This window comes from Somniosus microcephalus, chromosome 10 (assembly GCF_052327205.1).
Source record: "Somniosus microcephalus isolate GS21.2 chromosome 10, FLI_Smic_1.0, whole genome shotgun sequence".
In the NCBI taxonomy this organism is placed as follows: Eukaryota; Metazoa; Chordata; class Chondrichthyes; order Squaliformes; family Somniosidae; genus Somniosus; species Somniosus microcephalus.
The window spans coordinates 104,187,575-104,204,861 of NC_140996.1; the positions used below are offsets into that span (position 1 = coordinate 104,187,575).

At 41.8% G+C, this 17,287-nt stretch overlaps 1 protein-coding gene across 1 annotated transcript in view; it reads right to left on the minus strand.

Annotated features, from left to right (window-relative positions):
• The window catches only part of LOC147111592 (protein diaphanous homolog 3-like), a 1,088,834-nt gene that overhangs the window by 744,580 nt on the left and 326,967 nt on the right, over window positions 1-17,287 (minus strand). Inside the window, exons 6-8 of the mRNA XM_085998659.1 lie at window positions 2,263-2,337; window positions 2,087-2,156; window positions 1,393-1,529 (exon numbers count right to left, since the gene is read on the minus strand). Of these exons, the coding sequence (XP_085854785.1) occupies window positions 1,393-1,529; window positions 2,087-2,156; window positions 2,263-2,337 (282 nt within the window). The remainder of the gene's footprint in view (window positions 1-1,392; window positions 1,530-2,086; window positions 2,157-2,262; window positions 2,338-17,287) is intronic.

A 17,287-nucleotide genomic window follows, 5' to 3' on the forward strand; every position in this document is an offset into this window, starting at 1 on the left:
TATTTCATGTGGAACTTTATCAAAATCATCCCTAAAATCTAAACATGCTGTATCATAGGGAGTTCTTAAAACAAATCATGGAGGGTTTCCAGGTAGGATCTTTAGCTTTTTAATCTGTGTTTTCTATTTCTTAAGTTATTGCTATCCAATTACTCATCCAGTCTGCCCAGTAGAATATAATCCATTATTTTACTTGTTTTTGATGTTAGGTTAAATCACCCCTTTTTGCCTTGATTACTTTTGTGTCCCTACCTGCTTCCAGTGCTGTAAAACTTCAACTTGTGTTCAGTAATTCTACCATGAAGAATAAAACTATGAATATTTCTTAAAAGGTATAAAATTATGTGTTGATGTTTTTGTTTAATGAACTCCTGGACAAGGAACCTGGGAAGCAATTTGCACTCTCGCCTCCTTTAAATTATATATTTTCTTTTTTTTCCATTTTTCAGGTTACAGTGAATGACTAAAACTTACTTAAAATAATTAATATCCAATTAATAACTCGATAATAATACAGGTCTGTTGGCATCTGAAAACAGAAAAGGTTGACATTTTGCGTTGAAACATTAAAAAGTCTTTTCTTTTCAAATGTTGATTGACCAACTGCACTTCCAGAATTATTTTGTCTTTATTTCAAATTTGTCCTTTTTTCTTTCATCTATTGAGAAGCTATTTTTCTAGTATGTAACACATTATTGTTAATAAAGAGTATTATACTACAATTTAATCAGTAACATTTCATAAAATCTATCACCATGACTGTCAAATGAATCTCGTCTTTGTAGAAACTTAGAAAGTTGCTCTTATAAATATTGTAATAGCATCAGGAACAAGAATGCTTCTTTTGTGTTCCACATGTCAACATTCTCTCACATCAATGCTACATCAACTACCCAGTGGTCAAAACTAATTAACCTTTAATGCATACTGAAAAAAAACTGTTAAACACTAATTGTGATAGATGGTTTCAAATTGTAAAAACGTGCTTAAAAAGCAACTAATAATGCATTATGGAGACAGTAAATATAATTGTAATTTAAAACAGAGAAGATTAGCATCGACTTTAAACTTATCCAATGGAGGAAAGATCAATATAAAGAAGTGCATCACTACCGGAATTATATACTGCATTATTGTTCCTTGTCCTCAAATAGAAGTATTATAAACAAATTCAATTAAGGGCAAGTAAAATTTTGTCCTTCAACAAATAGAGGAAATTTTATGTAAACTTGAAAACACATTCAAATTAAAAATATCACCACATAAACAATGATTTATTTAGGTTCCTGGTGTAATGAATACACATTATCTCTTCAAATATTGCATGTAATAGTGCTGACCGCTGTGAACCTTACTGAGAAGAGGCAAAATACCACGCACGCATTAACTTACATATTTTCTTCTCCAACAATACAAATTGCTGATAGAAGCTTGACTGCATCTGTCATCATGTTAGGCTGCCTGGGATCAATAGCTCTGGCCAGCAAGGATATACTTCGTTCTTCTCCCAAGATTCTTTCCAATCCATACTAAAATTAGTGAGGTGGCACATTTATTGCATATTAGTCACAAGACTACTTTTTCAGGCTTACTGAGTAATTTGCAATCAATACTAAATAAATATATATTTGCTTTTATTTTCTAAAGCCACTAAAAGAGTTCACTGCATTTCATTAATTGCAGCTCAATTTATCTGCTGCTTTTGCATATGCATGATCTTCATTTTCAAAATTGGGCAAAAGAACAAATAAACGGCAACGGTTAGAGCAGCTATTCAATTTGAATTCATTTACTGTATCATATTTTCATCAGTTACCATTATCCATATAAACATCAAGTTATTTTTTAAAAACGTATACACCAATAATTTCAAGTCAAACTACACTCCATTTTTCAGGAAAAATAAACTTATCTCTAGCAGTTTCTTACACTGGCCTTTAAAGGATAATCAGCTTTCGAATGTTACACATCAAGCTTGTAAAGGAAGATTAGAAAATTGTAACTTTAAAAGGCAAAAATTCTTGCTATACATTAAAGATGTGAAAAATGTAAGACCCTAAACAGCAACCTTAAATAATTAAGTTACCTTGTTGTTCATGAATGCCCTCAAACACTGAATCACTTTATGTTGACTCTTGCGGTCATTTTTTTCTTGACTGTCATAAGGATAAAACACAATTCCATTGTAGTTCAGAAAGCAAATGCGATTCCAATGTGCACATTATTGGCGAACTTAAATGTAGCATTAGAAACTGTACTTACTGTTTCTTATCAAGTAATTTCTCCAGGACATCCAACAGCTGACCCAAGCCTTCATTTCCAAAGCTTCCGACCCAACTGGAAAAAATTTAAACAAATTCAACAACCATGCTAAAATAGTGGAAGGTGGAAAACGGAGACACAAATTAATCACAGTACACTATTGAATATTTCTCAGCAAAAGAAAATCATAGTTCTATTCAATATTTAAGGGTGTTCAGCAGATATCAATTTTCACTTTATCAACTATCAATAATAATGAGTATAAGCAGCATGTACATTAAAATAATTTGCATCGTCCTTTTATTTCTAATTATAGAACCTATGGCCTAGAAATTCCCTACCTGAACACCGTGTGTCTGCGCCGTATTCCTTAAAAAAAAATAGCAGATGCCGCACTTCTGGCGCAGGACGCAGCGGTTACGATTTTGCGACAGCCATAGCGCTGGCGTTGCCAGCGCTGGTCTCTCAAATTTAAATGAGCAGACCGTGACATCAATCGGCGTGCAACACCTGATTTGATGCCACAACTGCTATTTTTGATGTCGCCACATGTCATAACGCTCTCTCCAAACCACGCACGATAGAACGTGCATGTAGCAGCCCAGCAGAGATGCGGTCAGCACCTCAAGGGACACACACACACACCGTTTAAGTAAGTTTGCATTTCAGATTTTTTACCTTTTTAAAAAATATTTTATTGAAATAGTGGCTCAGTGCAATACATTTAAAAAGTTGTTAAATTGTGCAGGGAAGGCTGCTGGACATTTGCAAGGCTTTGGATGGTAAATGAAGGCCACTGAGAAAACAGAAAATGCTGGAAATACTCAGCAGGACAGGCAGCATCTGTGGAGAGATAAACAGAGTGAACATTTCAGGTCAAGATGCTGCCTGGCCTGCTGAGTATTTCCAAGCATTTTCTGCTTTTATTTCAGATTGCCAGCAACCGCAGGATTTTGCCCGAGAGAAGATCACTTGCTCACAGTCCTGGGTGCAGCTGGAGATGAAGCAGAGACAGCAAAGGGTACAAGCTGCTCGCAGAGGGAAGATGAAAAAGTAAAAGAGGAGGAAGCAGAAGGGAGGATGCAACCCAGACAGCCCCTTTCTGGGCAGGATATCCAGGATCGAATCATTCGCCTGCAGTACCAGTGACCAAAACCCCAATTCCCTTTTCAACATTTGTCCGACACTTTTCCTTCCCCTCTGTTGCAGACCATCTTGGCCACAATGCTGAAATAAAAGCCACCAGCAAACTTTCCAATCCAACGATCCATCCAGTATGACATCAAAAAATCAAATCAACCTTATGCATTCCCTTAGTGACTGTCTTGTGTGTGCCTTTGCCTATCGTACTGATGTCACACAGCGCTACTCCAGTGGCTGCAGCATGGCTGGTGGAAGGCTGCTGACTTTCAGTGGGGGACACTGCAGCTGGCCTTGTAGGGTGACCTCTTGGAGCTGGTGGCTGGGTGTGTGAAATCGAGTGATGGCGTTTCTTCTTTTTCACTCTCCTCTCCCTCTTCTTGGTCAACCACTGGCTGGGTAGGCTGGATTTCTTGGGTGTCTGAAATCAGGAAGGCACACGGGTAGAGCTGTGGTGAGGGGAGGGCGGGAAAGCAAGCGATGCATGCTTACACCATGAGCAGCTTGCACATCATAAGAGATGGTAGGATGAGAGAGAAGTGGGATGTGAGAAGGAGGATAAACGCATGAAGGTGCCAGCATCTTGTATTCTTTCAGCCCCGCTTCTGGCCAGGGGCTCAGTCATGCCCCTTCCAGGAACGGCCAGCACCGTCTCCTCCAAGGTGATGAGGCGAAGCTAGGAATCAGAGGTGTGCCTCGTGTTTAGTAGAGATTGTTGGCAGGTGAGTGATTGCGGGGGGAGTTGGGCATTGAGCAGTGTGTGAGGCTAGTGGTGCAGTTGGTAGGAGACGGCTTTTGAAGATGCATTCGCTGATCTTGACCACTGGTTTGAGGCAATGAAACTTCTTTGGGCACTGGAGCCAGGTCCTGGGGGTGACACTTCTGGCAGTGACGGCCTCTGTCATCTGGTCCCACATCCTCTTTCTGGAGGGCCTCCTTTTCCACCCTCCCCTCACCACAACCTTACCCCCTGTGGGTAGAGGACCTCTCCTGCAGTGTTGACCACCTGCACAAAGCTGGAGTGCTGTGTGCGACACCCTGGGTGCCCTTTCCCTGGCCTGTTGAGCCGTTTGTTTTAGTGCTGAAGCACTTTTACCATTTTTTTACGTGCTGAAGGCAGTTCAGCTTTAAGAGCTGAAGACTGCCATTATGGAATTAAATTGTAGGAAAGTAAATTGTGAAGAGGACATAAGGAGGCTACAAAGGGATATAGATAAGTTAAGTGAGTGGGCAAAGATCTGGCAAATGGAGTATAATGTGGGAAAATGTGAAGCTGTCCATTTTGGCAGGAAGAATAAAAAAGCATATTATCTAAATGGTGAGAGATTGCAGAGCTCTGAGCTGCAGAGGGATCTGGGTGTCCTAGTGCATGAATCACAAAAGGTTACTATGCAGGTACAGCAAGTAATTAGGAAAGCTAATAGAATGTTATCATTTATTGCGAGGGGAATTGAATACAAAAGTAGGGAGGTTATGCTTCAGTTACACAGGGCATTGGTGAGACCACATCTGGAGTACTGTGTACAGTATTGGTCTCCTTATTTAAGGAAGGATGTAAATGCGTTGGAAGCAGTTCAGAGAAGGTTTACTAGAGTAATACCTGAAATGGGTGGGTTGCCTTATGAGGAAAGGTTGGACAGGATACATAGATACATAGAAGATAGGAGCAGGAGTAGGCCATTCGGCCCTTCGTGCCTGCTCCGCCATTTAATGAGATCATGGCTGATCCTTTAATTCAGTATCCCGTCCCCGCCTTCTCTCCGTAACCCTTAACCCCTTTTGCCCGTAGAAATATATCTAATTCCCTCTTAAATATATTTAATGAGCTGGCGTACACTGCCCTCTGTGGCAATGAGTTCCACAGGTTCACCACTCTCTGAGTGAAGAAATTCCCCCTCATCTCTGTCCTAAATGGTTTAGCCCTTATCCTTAAATTATGTCCTCTAGTTCTGTTCTCACCCGCCAAGGGAAACATTCCTTCTGCATCCAGTCTGTCTAGACCTGTCAGAATTTTATACACTTCTATGAGGTCCCCTCTCAATCTTCTAAACTCCAGTGTGTACATCCCTAAACTACATAGTCTCTCCTCATAGGTCATTCCCGCCATTCCTGGTATCAGCCTGGTGAATCGCCGCTGCACCCCCTCCATGGCAAGAACATCCTTCCTCAGATGAGGCGACCAAAACTGTACACAGTACTCGAGGTGTGGTCTCACCAGTGCCCTGTACAGCTGCAGCAAGGTATCCCTGTTCCTGTATTCTAACCCTTTTGCTATGAAGGCCAGCATACCGTTTGCCTTCTTGACCGCCTGTTGCACCTGCATGCTCGCCTTCAGTGACTGGTGTACAAGAACACCCAGGTCTCTCTGTACTTCCCCCTCTCCCAATCTATTGCCATTTAAATAATAATTTGCCCTCCCGTTCCTGCACCCAAGGTGGATAACTTCGCACTTGTCCACATTATAGTGCATCTGCCATTTATCCGCCCAATCGCCCAGTCTGTCCAAATCGCTCTGGAGCTTCCTGGTCTCTTCCTCTGAGCCCACCCCCCCTCCTAGTTTAGTGTCGTCTGCAAATTTGGAAATGCTGCATCCGACTCCCTGATCCAGGTCATTAATGTAAATTGTGAACAGCTGGGGGCCCAGGACAGATCCCTGTGGTACCCCACTTGTTACTGCCTGCCATTCAGAAAATGAGCCGTTTATTCCAACTCTCTGTTTTCTATCTGACAGCCAGTTCCCTATCCACGCCAAAACTTTCCCCTTTATCCCATGAGCCTCAATTTTCCATGCTAATCTTTTATGTGGGACCTTATCGAAGGCCTTTTGGAAGTCCAGGTACACCACATCTACTGGCTCTCCCCCATCTATTCTACCAGTTACTCCCTCAAAAAATTCCAATAGATTAGTCAAGCACGATTTACCCTTTGTAAATCCATGTTGACTCTGTCCTATCCTGTCCCCATTTGCTAAGTGCTCCGCTATTTCATCCTTAATGATGGACTCCAGCATTTTGCCCACAACTGATGTAAGGCTTACAGGTCTGTAATTACCTGCTTTTTCCCTACCCCCCTTTTTGAATAGTGGGGTAACGTTAGCTACCCTCCAATCCATCGGCACTGTTCCCGAGTCTAATGAATTCTGAAAAATCATCCTTAGTGCATCCGCTATCTCTAGGGCCACCTCCTTCAGTACCCTAGGATGCATGTTATCAGGCCCTGGGGATTTGTCCACCTTCAATCCCTTTAGCTTCCTTAACACCATATCCTTAGAGATATTGATTTGCGTCAGTTCCTCCTTTGCCAATGTCCCTATTTTTCCCGACAGGCTTGTATCCGCTGGAGTTTAGAAGAAGAAGAGGTGACTTGATTGAAACATATAAGATCCTGAGGGGTCTGGACAGGGTGGATGTGGAGAGGATGTTTCCTCATGTGGGAGAATCTAGAACTAGGGGTCACCGTTTAAAAATAAGGGGTCGCCCATTTAAGACAGAGATGAGGAGAAATTGTTTCTCAGAGGGTTGTGAGTCTTTGAAACGCTCTTCCTCAGAGGGCGGTGGAAGCAGAGTCTTTGAATATTTTTAAGGCAGTGGTAGATAAGATTCTTGGTAAGCAGGGGGGTGAAAAGTTATCGGGGGTAGGCGGGAACGTGGAGTAATCAGATCAGCCACGATCTTATTGAATGGCGGCGCAGGCTCAAAGGGCCGAGTGGCCTACTCCTGCTCCTAATTCGTATGTTCGTATATTAAAGTTTTTCTTTTTTTCAGAAGGCAATTGAGCTCTAACGGCTAAAAGCTGTCTGTTTATGAATGCTTTTGTTATTTTACAAGGCAGTTCCCCATTAGTAGTGATAATGGGGGACTTCAATTATCCTAATATAGAATGGGATAGTAATAGTGTAAAGGGCAGAGAAGGGAAAGAATTTCTGAGTGTGTTCAGAATCAGTGTTTCCAGCCCAACAAGGAAGGACGCATTGCTGGATCTGGTTCTGGGAAATGAGGTGGATCAAGTGGAGCAACTATCAGTAGGGGAACATTTAGGAAACTGTGATCATAGTATCATAAGGTTTAGATTAGCTATGGAAAAGGACAGGGAGCAATCTAGAGTAAAAATACTTAAATGGAAGGCGGCCAATTTCAGTGGGCTGAGAACAGATTTGGCCCGGGTAAATTGGAATCAAACTGTAATCGAACAATGGGCTGCCTTTAAAGAGGAGATGGTTTGGGTACAGTTGAGGTACATTCCCACGAGGGGGAAAGGTAGGGCAACCAAAGTCAGAGCTGCCTAGATGATGAAAGAGATAGAGAGTAAGATGAAGCCCCGTAGGACAGATGTCAAGTTGAGAATACAAGTGAGACCCAGGCTGAATATGTAGAAAGTTCAGAGGGGAAGTGAAAAAGGAAATAAATGGGGCAAAGAGTGTATGAGAATAGATTGGCAGCTAACATAAAAGGGAATCCAAAAGTCTTCTATAGGCATATAAGTAGTAAACAGGTAGCAAGGGCGGGGCCGATTAGGGACCAAAAAGGAGACCTACACATGGAGGCAGAGGGCATGGCTGAGGAACTAAATGAGTACCTTACATCTGTCTTTACCAAGGAAGAAGATGCTGCCAAATCCATAGTGAAAGAGGAGGTAGTGAAGATACTTGATAGGATAAAAATTGATAAAGAGGAGGTACTAGAAAGGCTGGCTGTACTTAATGTAGATAAGTCACCAGACCAGATGGGATGCATCCTAGAATGCTGAGGGAAGTAAAAGGTGGAAATTGCAATGGTACAGGCCATAATTTTCCAATCCTCCTTAGATATGAGGGTGGTGCCAGAGGACTGGAGAATTGCAATGTTACACCATTGTTCAAAAAAGGGTGCAAGGATAAACCCAGCAACTACAGGCCAGTCAGCTAACCTCGGTAGTGGGGAAGCTTTTAGAAATGATAATCCGGGGCAAAATTTTCACTTAGACAAGTGTGGATTAATTCAGGAAAGCCAGCACGAATTTGTTAAAGGCAAATCGTGTTTAACTAACTTGATTGAGTTTTTTGATGAGCTAACAGAGAGAGATGATGAGGGCAATGCGGTTGATGTGGTGGACATGAACGCCCAAAAGGCGTTTGATAAAAGTGCCACATAATAGGCTAGCCAGCAAAATCGAAGCCCATGGAATAAAAGGGACAGTGGCAGCATGGATATGAAATTGGTTAGGTGACAGGAAACAGAGAGTAGTAGTGAACGGTTGTTTTTGGGATTGGAGGAAGGTATACAGTGGTGTTTCCCAGGGGTCGGTATTGGGACCACTGCTTTTCTTGATATATATTAATAACTTGGACTTGGGTGTACAGGGCACAATTTCAAAATTTGCAGATGACACAAAACTTGGAAGAATAGTGAACAGTGAGGAGGATAGTGATAGACTTCAAGAGGACAGAGACAAGCTTGGTGGAATGGGTGGGCACATAGCAAGTGAAATTTAATGCAGAAAAGTGCAAGGTGATACATTTTGGTAGGAAGAACGAGCAGAGGCAAAATAAACTAAATGGTACCATTCTAAAGAACGTATGAACAGATTGACCTGGAGGTATATGTGCACAAATCGTTGAAGGTGGCAAGGCAGGTTGAGAAAGCGGTTAAAAAAAATCATACAGGATTCTGGGCTTTATAAATAGAGGTATAGAGTACAAAAGCAAGGAAGTTATGATGAACCTTTACAAAACACTGGATCGGCCTCAACTGGAGTATTGTGCCCAATTCTGGGCACCGCACTTCAGGAAGATGTGAAGGCCTTCGAGAAGGTGCAGAAAAGACTAACAAGAATGATTCCAGAGATGAGGGACTTCAGTTATGTGGATCGACTGGAGAAGCTGGGGTTGTTCTCCTTGGATCATAGAAGGCGGAGAGAAGATTTGATAGAGGTGTTCAAAATCATGAGGGGTCTAGACAGAGTACAGGAAACTCTCATTTAAACGGCACCTAAATATCCAGAATTCTGTATTAACCGGCAAAATTCATACTCCGAAAACAACACCTCAATAACCAGAAATGTTGCCGAGTACGAGTCTCGCGCGGTGGCCGAGTTAGTCAATGGGGGTAGTTCTCCAAACTGCCACTACGCGGCTTCTTGGCGCTGTCAGAAGTCCGAACACCGCAATAACAGGAGTCTGACTCTCCCGCGCTGCCGGTAGTCTCTTTAACACAACATTCTGTAGGTGAGTACCCAATTATACTGCACATTTCTTGACTTTTTTATTTTTGTTTGTTAAAAATAGCCTCGGTAGATAACCCTCTCTGTCATCTGGAATTTTTAATCAAGTGGCACCATTCCGGTCCCGTCGGTGCCGGATACCAAAGAGTTTCCTGTAGATAGAGAGAAACTGCTCCCATTGGCAGAAGGGTCGAGAACCAGAGGACACAGATTTAAGGTAACTGGCGAAAGAACCAAAGGTGACATGAGGAAAATCTTTTTTATGCAGAGAGTGGTTAGGCTCTGGAATGCACTGCCTGAGAGGGTGGTGGAGGCAAACTCAATCGTGGCTTTCAAAAGGGAATTGACTAAGTACCTGAAGGAAAAAAATTTGCAGGGTTACGGGGAAAGGGCTGGGGAGTGGGACTAGCTGAAGTGCTCTTGCATTCTATGATTCTAAGAGCATGAGACTGCTTTCTAAAATGACAGCCAAGCTTTAAGAAAATGCTGCTTTGCTCCAGGGGATGCTACGGCCATGCTACATTGGGCCTACTGCTGATCTCACAACTTGAAGCAGTGCATTGCACACCAGGCTGTGCACTGCAATCATTCAAATCAGCAGGCAGCACCAAAATAACAGTACGATAGCAAAATACTGCGGATGCTCCCATTCTGTAGAAGGGTTTCGACCCGAAACGTTAACTCGATTTCTCTCTCCACAGATGTTGCCTGGCCTGCTGAGTTTTTCCAGCATTTTCTGTTGTTATACCAAAATAACAGTGCTGCCTGCGCTCTTTTTACGGGCGCGCGTTCGCTTCACTCCGCGGTGACACTGCCTGTTTACAGGCTTTATCGGATTTCGAGGCCTGTATGTTAAACTGCAAATTATCTTTGCCAACCACTGTCATGGCAAACATTTAAGTCGTTAAACTTCAACACTTAAACGCAAAACACAGAAGATCTTCTCTATAATATGATTTTTCAATCAACATAGAAGTATTGTAAGGTGGGGCGCGTTCCTTTAAATAAAGTGCTATATGTAGTTTCCCCACTTGGAATAAAGTTTCACTTATGTGTTATACCAAAGGTCACATGCAAGTAAAATGTTGGAGCAGCAAATGTACAGCAACCCAAATCCATCTTTGGCTTCGGATATAAAATTTAACAGATCTCACAGGCTTTCATACTGACACAGTGTCTAGCACTTAGCAAAGTTATAAAGCATGAACATGTAGTATATATCAACCAAAAATGAAAGCAGAATCATTTAATACTGTAGGCGACAGTTGCTCAGATATTACTTCAGTTTCACACATGGATTCATTAAAATCTATATTTAATGATTCTTCCAGATGACAACTTCTAATTTCGTGATGAAACATGTTTGACCAAACCCTCAGGGATACAGAAGGGTTGCTGTTGTAAGCAGCAGCTATTACATTTGCTGCACTCTATATTCTGAAATTAATTTGTGCAATACTGTACATTGATGCAATAAAGCTGCTCATATCACTGTGGCAAAGATAAAATAAAACTATTAAAATTGTGCTAGTTCTTCTTAATGCATTTAGAGGTTTTAAAAGCGTTTATTCTTCAAGGAATAAGGTTAGGTCAAAAACAACCAAATGTTTCTGACGTGGCTCATTAGCTTTACCCAACTATAATAATAAGATGGTAGGAAAATAAATTGTAACCTAGAGAGCTTACAGATTGAACTACCCTGTAAGACATCAATTTGTTGTGTAGTCCATTACTGGAACATAGCTTGCATATCAGCAACCATATAATCAACAGATTTCATGCCTGCCAGCACACTCAATCAAATTCCAGCAGTCAGTCAATTATAAGGTCCAACAAAGGACTATCTGGCCTCAACTGAAAGTTTCTGAGAACGTGTTGGAATGATCAATTAATTAGGTAAACATTTGGCTTATCTGAAAGATAATCTTAGTTCATATGAATTTGTTTTGTTATAAACATAAAATGAGTCAACTTTATACTTGACATCACCTTAAAAGGAGCTGTGTCAGTGTTTTAATACTGGCCGCAGATTTTTTAAACTAAAGCTACTCGATATTGTTTGTCCTTTGTACTGTCCAGTAGCAGGATACATATTTCCCTCTAGGAACGTTTTTTTTTGTTACCAGTGTGCATCATTTTAGCTGGGAAATCTGCTCCAAAGGGGACAATTCGGAGTCTGTTGAGCAGAGCTCTGGTCATGAACCAAAACTACTGCCATTTTTTTTTTTACATTTGGATTTCCATAAATATAACCTCATTATAACAAGACCAACTTCGTCAAACAGAGTCTTTAACATACAACTAATAATACATGAACCAATGACAACAATTTTACAGATCATCCAACTACTCAAACTATCCAAGAGGGAAGACAACCCAGAACATCCAACCCAGGGGAACCTAAAAGCCAATAAAGACATTACTAGATCAAAGTCTTATGAATGTGGTAGAATTGACCAGAACTGTCAGTAGACCGAGAGAAGGTGCAAATAAGTTCAGACACTGGAAAGGAATGAGCCATTCTGCAAAACACTAATGAGGGAGAGGGAAAAGAGAAGATCTGGAACAGGCAAAGTGGCACCCGGAGTGATCATGAAGGGTGAGAAACGCATGTGCTATAATGGAGCGGGGAAAAAAAGGAATAAGAAGTGCAGGCAGAGCTCATGGGAGGTCGGAGGGGGGGGGCGGAAAAGAGGGAGGTAAAATTAAAACAAAGAGCACAGGCAGCCTAACAACCATACCCATACACAAATTTCACTCTCAGGGGTGAGAGTAAAGTTCTCGTTGTGTTCAAATCACTCCCTGTGCTCGCCCCTCCCTATCTCTGTAACTTCCAAGATCTCTGTGCTACTCCAATTCTGGCCTCTTGAGCATTCCCAATTTTCATCGTTCCACCATTGGTGGCCGTGCCTTCAGTTGCTTGGGCCCCAAGCTCTGTAATCCCCTCCCAAAGCCTCTCCAGTCCTTTATCTCTATCCCCTCCTTTAAGTCGTTCCTTAAAACCTACCTCTTTGACCAAGCTTTTGGTACATGTCTCAGTATCTCTTTATACAGCTGAGTGTCAAATCCTGTGACATGCCTTGGGACATTTTTACTACGTTAAAGGTGCTATATAAATGCAAGTTGTTGTTGTTATTGAGACACAGAACCCTCAACATCGGACCAGATGTCACCAAAATTCCAGAGGAAAGTAGGGGGGGAAAACCTTCAACAATCCCAAATTATAAACCTACAATTCCAAAGCCAACTAACCCAGGTACCACAGGGATAGTCATAGGTACTGCTCTACTGGCAATAGATCTGATCTTTTACATAACATAGCTAAGTGAACTTGAGTCAAAGAGCAAGACAACAGAATGAGTGCTGATTCAACCACATCCCCTCCAACACTAACCCACTATCTCAGTAAACCAGTGGCAGAAAAACTGTCACGCAATATGTTTGATGCAAACATTTGAATTATCCTTTTTGAAAACAGTTGTTAGTGGATGCTTTGGGAGTGACTGGCAAACAGCCTCTTTGCACCTCAGTTGTAATCAATGTAGTTTCCTAAATTCATGAACGGGTGAGCTCCCGGAAATTATGGAAAGCAATGTTTAGTTTAGTCGAGAAAACCAGCTGGCTGTCACAACCTGAATCATCAAAAGTCAATAGTGGCTGAAAAGCTCAGAAAATGGTCTCTGCCAAAATGGTAAATATGGAGACATTGGAAGTCATCTCCTTTTAGGGGAAACTTGTAGTGCTCGAAAGGATCGAACAGAATCCCCTCCCAACATAAAGAAAATACACAACAATCCCACCTACCACCAATGGGAGATAATGTGGGGAAATCTCAAGATTATTCCTGCGAGCACTGCTCCTCATCAGAAGCGGCTGATCGCAGAATCAGTCTTCTAAATTAATTCTTTGGTTCTAAAGCTCTTGAACATCCTGGGACAGTGATACGGTGCTATAGAAATGCACAGTCTCAGAAAGTAGAAACAGAGAACAATGGCTCTGGGTGAATTGGATCCAGTGATCTCGGGGCTAACATATGAAGCATCCCATATATTGAGAACATTAGAGCTAATGCCAAACTGTTCCTGAAAAAAACTTCATAAAATATATTACAGCAGAACTTTCAAAATCTTCTGATGAACTCGCAACATTACCACCCTTGGAAGAGAGGGCCCATGGTGGCAACAGCAAACATCTGATTCACTTTCAACAGATTACAACTATGAATCGTCATAAAGACCGTTCTCCATCTCAGATCGCCATTCGTCTGCACCTTGCATAGATTCTACAATGGGATTAAAGTCAGACTGCACTGAAGTCTTCAAAACAATTCAGTGAATTTTCAAACACATTTCTCCTTATTTCCTTTAACACAACTGCCAACAGTTCAGCACCAACAGGGATATGGATTTAGGAATCTAACAAAGCAGAAGGAAAATGGGAAGGCAAAGGAGTGGGGGGGGGGAAAACATGCCAGAAATGTGTGTATCAAACAATATGCAATCCCACTGATATATGGTTGAGAAATCAACTGAATTCAAGTCACGGTGTTGGAGCAAGTTAATATTAAGAAAATGAAATGGCTGAATCAAGAGATTTTAAATAAATAACTAGGAACAATGACCTGGGGTACCTGAATTGCCAATGACATCACCAGATTTTTTTTTTTTTTTTTTTTTTTAAAGTAGAAGATTCTACAGGCAGAGTCCAGACACTGATTGACGAAAGTTTTAGTGATTTAAATTATGACACATAACTTAATTAATGATCCATATGACATAACCATAACAGGACACTTTTTTTTTAAACGTATACAAATTCTTCCCTTCCCATGGGCGGAAGAGACCTCCCCAGGACACCAACACAGCCTGGTTGCACACTGCAGAGGAGGTCACAAGCAGGGATGTCGTCAGGAGGACCTGGGTGCTGTGGTGCAAATCTTTCAATGATCTCATTAGATCAGGAAACGTGAGTACAAAGCCACAATCACCTTCATCCTGCTGTGCCTCTCATCATATCCCCATCACTCTGCCTTCCCTGCCCTACTCCTGCACATCCTTACTCGCACCAACTTACCTTGCACCTCCACCCATCCCTCCCTCTCTATCTACGTTATCACATCCCCAACTCACTAGCCACCCCTCACACTGACCCTCATCCTACTGCAATCATACCAACTAACAACACACAAGGGTAGCCACTTGGGTGTTTTATCCAATGTTCATGTAAAGTTTCTGGTAATGTGTTGTCAAACATTGAAACCTTTATTTTCAACACTTTGCGTTCTTGGACAGATCTGTGTGCACTTTTGGAAGCGGCTTAGTGAGTTGCAGTAAATGGTGAGACACTAGGGTATCCCCCGCAATGGTGATGAGTGTGAAACGAATGGCTGGGACATTGTAGGGATGCTTTATGGTGTTGATGTGGGGTTGTGCCAACCTAGCGCATGGTGTGGCAGCCAGGGAGTACAGCGTAAAGTGACGTAAATCTGGCCATGGTGAGGCCATCCCTGGTGTCCCTATCAGCAATGTGCTCAGGTGCTGATGCCCTCTGTCCTATGCAGTATCAGGTGATTGTGGAGAAGGTTGGTGTTGTTGTTGGTGCTGCTGGTGTGCCTGATGCTGCTGGTGTTGGAGCTGATGGTGGTGGGATTCTGAGGACCAAGGTGAAACAGTATAAATGGTACTCATGCTGCTGGGATAGATGGCAGGTGAAGTTGAGATGACAGAAGCAATTTGCCAATGTTGAAAGATTGTTAAGGCTAAAGGGATATGGGGAGAAGGCAGGGACAGGGTACTGAATTTGGATGATCAGCCATGATCTCATTGAATGGCAGAGCAGGCTCAAGGGGCCGAATGGCCTACTCCTGCTCCTATCTTCTATGTTTCTATGTTCCAATGAAGTGACACTGGATGGAGAATTTGCTCTATACACTTGCAGCCTGCATAAAGCTCAATCTGGATTCCAAATGGAGTAAGCAACAGCTTCTGCGCTTGGAAGGTGAAAGTGAGGTAGGAGCTTTTAAAGTATTTTCAAACTGTCAACTAATCAGCTGATTCAATGGCCATTCAATGTTAACAGACGTCATCCATGAGCAGCGTGGACCCTGTGGGTGAGCAGTTAAAAGTTAAAGTTAAAACCATTATTAAATGTCTGTCAACAAGCCAGGAATTGCTTTAATTGAGTCACCCGCCTCTGCGTGTCAGGTCCAATCTGAGATCACAGACGCGCCATTAGGAAAGGTGCATTGCGGCAGGATGACAGCGGGTTCCTGACCCGCTGTCAAAAAAATCAAATGTCCCACCCGACTCACCACCGATCCCGCCCGCTGACCCCCCGGGAAATTCCGGCCTACGAGATCGACTGATACATGCTCAAAAATAGAATGCTCATCTTTGAAGTGGTTTTGAAAGCAGATCTTCCACGTTACTGCTCAGGAGTAGTGGGAAGCATGGAACCTGATGTTCATATTGTAGCTGAAATTACTACTTTGCTTCTCATCAACATTTTGTAATTAACTCTAAAGGACTTTGTTCATCTTGTCAGGGTGCGCTTGGAGAGTGAGAGCAAACTTCAGGGTTGTGACTGAGGTTGGATTGATTCCATTGCTGCTGTTTGGGAAGTGTTTTGTGCTGTGCTGTATACAATGAATTAGTTGTCTGCATAATAATCATTTGACTTCAATCATGGCAGCCATTTTGCACACAGTAAGATCTCACAAACAGCAATAAGGTAAATGACCAGTTAATCCTTTTTTGTGGTGCTGTTAGCCAGGACTCCGGGAGAACTCCCTGCTCTTTGAAAGGTATCACTTTAACATCCACTTGAGCAGGCAGGTGGGAACTTGGTTTCATAGATCATCAGGAAACAATTCAACTTCCGAACAGTTGGTCTCCAAGACACCTTCAAGCCAGTGTCTCAAATAATATCATGCTTAACATTTAAATAAATAAAATTAATAAATTAATATTTATTACTAAGGTAATATCAAGTACAGAGATTGATGAGGCTATTGAAAGTAGAATATCAGGTTTGCGGACAACAGCAAGTTGCATGGGAAGTCAGCAAGCTCTAAGGCAAGAGACAAATATCAAAGAGACTTAAAAACTGAACAAATGATTATGGCATGCTATACTAAGAAATGTAAGGTAATATTCTATTTCTTTGCTGCATATGTGATATGATATGATAAACAGTCTCAGTAATTTCATAATTAGATGTTTGTGTGTTTTTTTTTTTAAGTAGCTATATTTTTTCGCATCTGCATACAATTCATTTTCGCCAATGTTTTGTTTCCTCAACATGTACTACAAGAAGTGGTTCTATTTAAAATTTGTTGAATAAATCTTCTGGTTTATTTCTACAATTTCAAAAACACTGAGGTGTTGAAAATATGATTACAACATGTAGTACATGTCATTGTAATGATGATTTAGGAATATGGATTAAATGTAAAATGAAAAAAATATTTACATTATGCAACAGCAATTGCCACAGCAAGCAAAAGGTTATGATATGCAAGTAGATCCAAAGCTAACAGCTTCGGCTTTCTGGCTCATCCTGCCAGTTTCCTGGCAGATCTGGAGTCAACATGCCAACAACTTGGGAAACACGCCCCTGAACATGTACTGCTGTTCTTCACCTTCGCCTCACCCTTCCTTCCACCCCGCATTTCAGGATACAGGCCCAG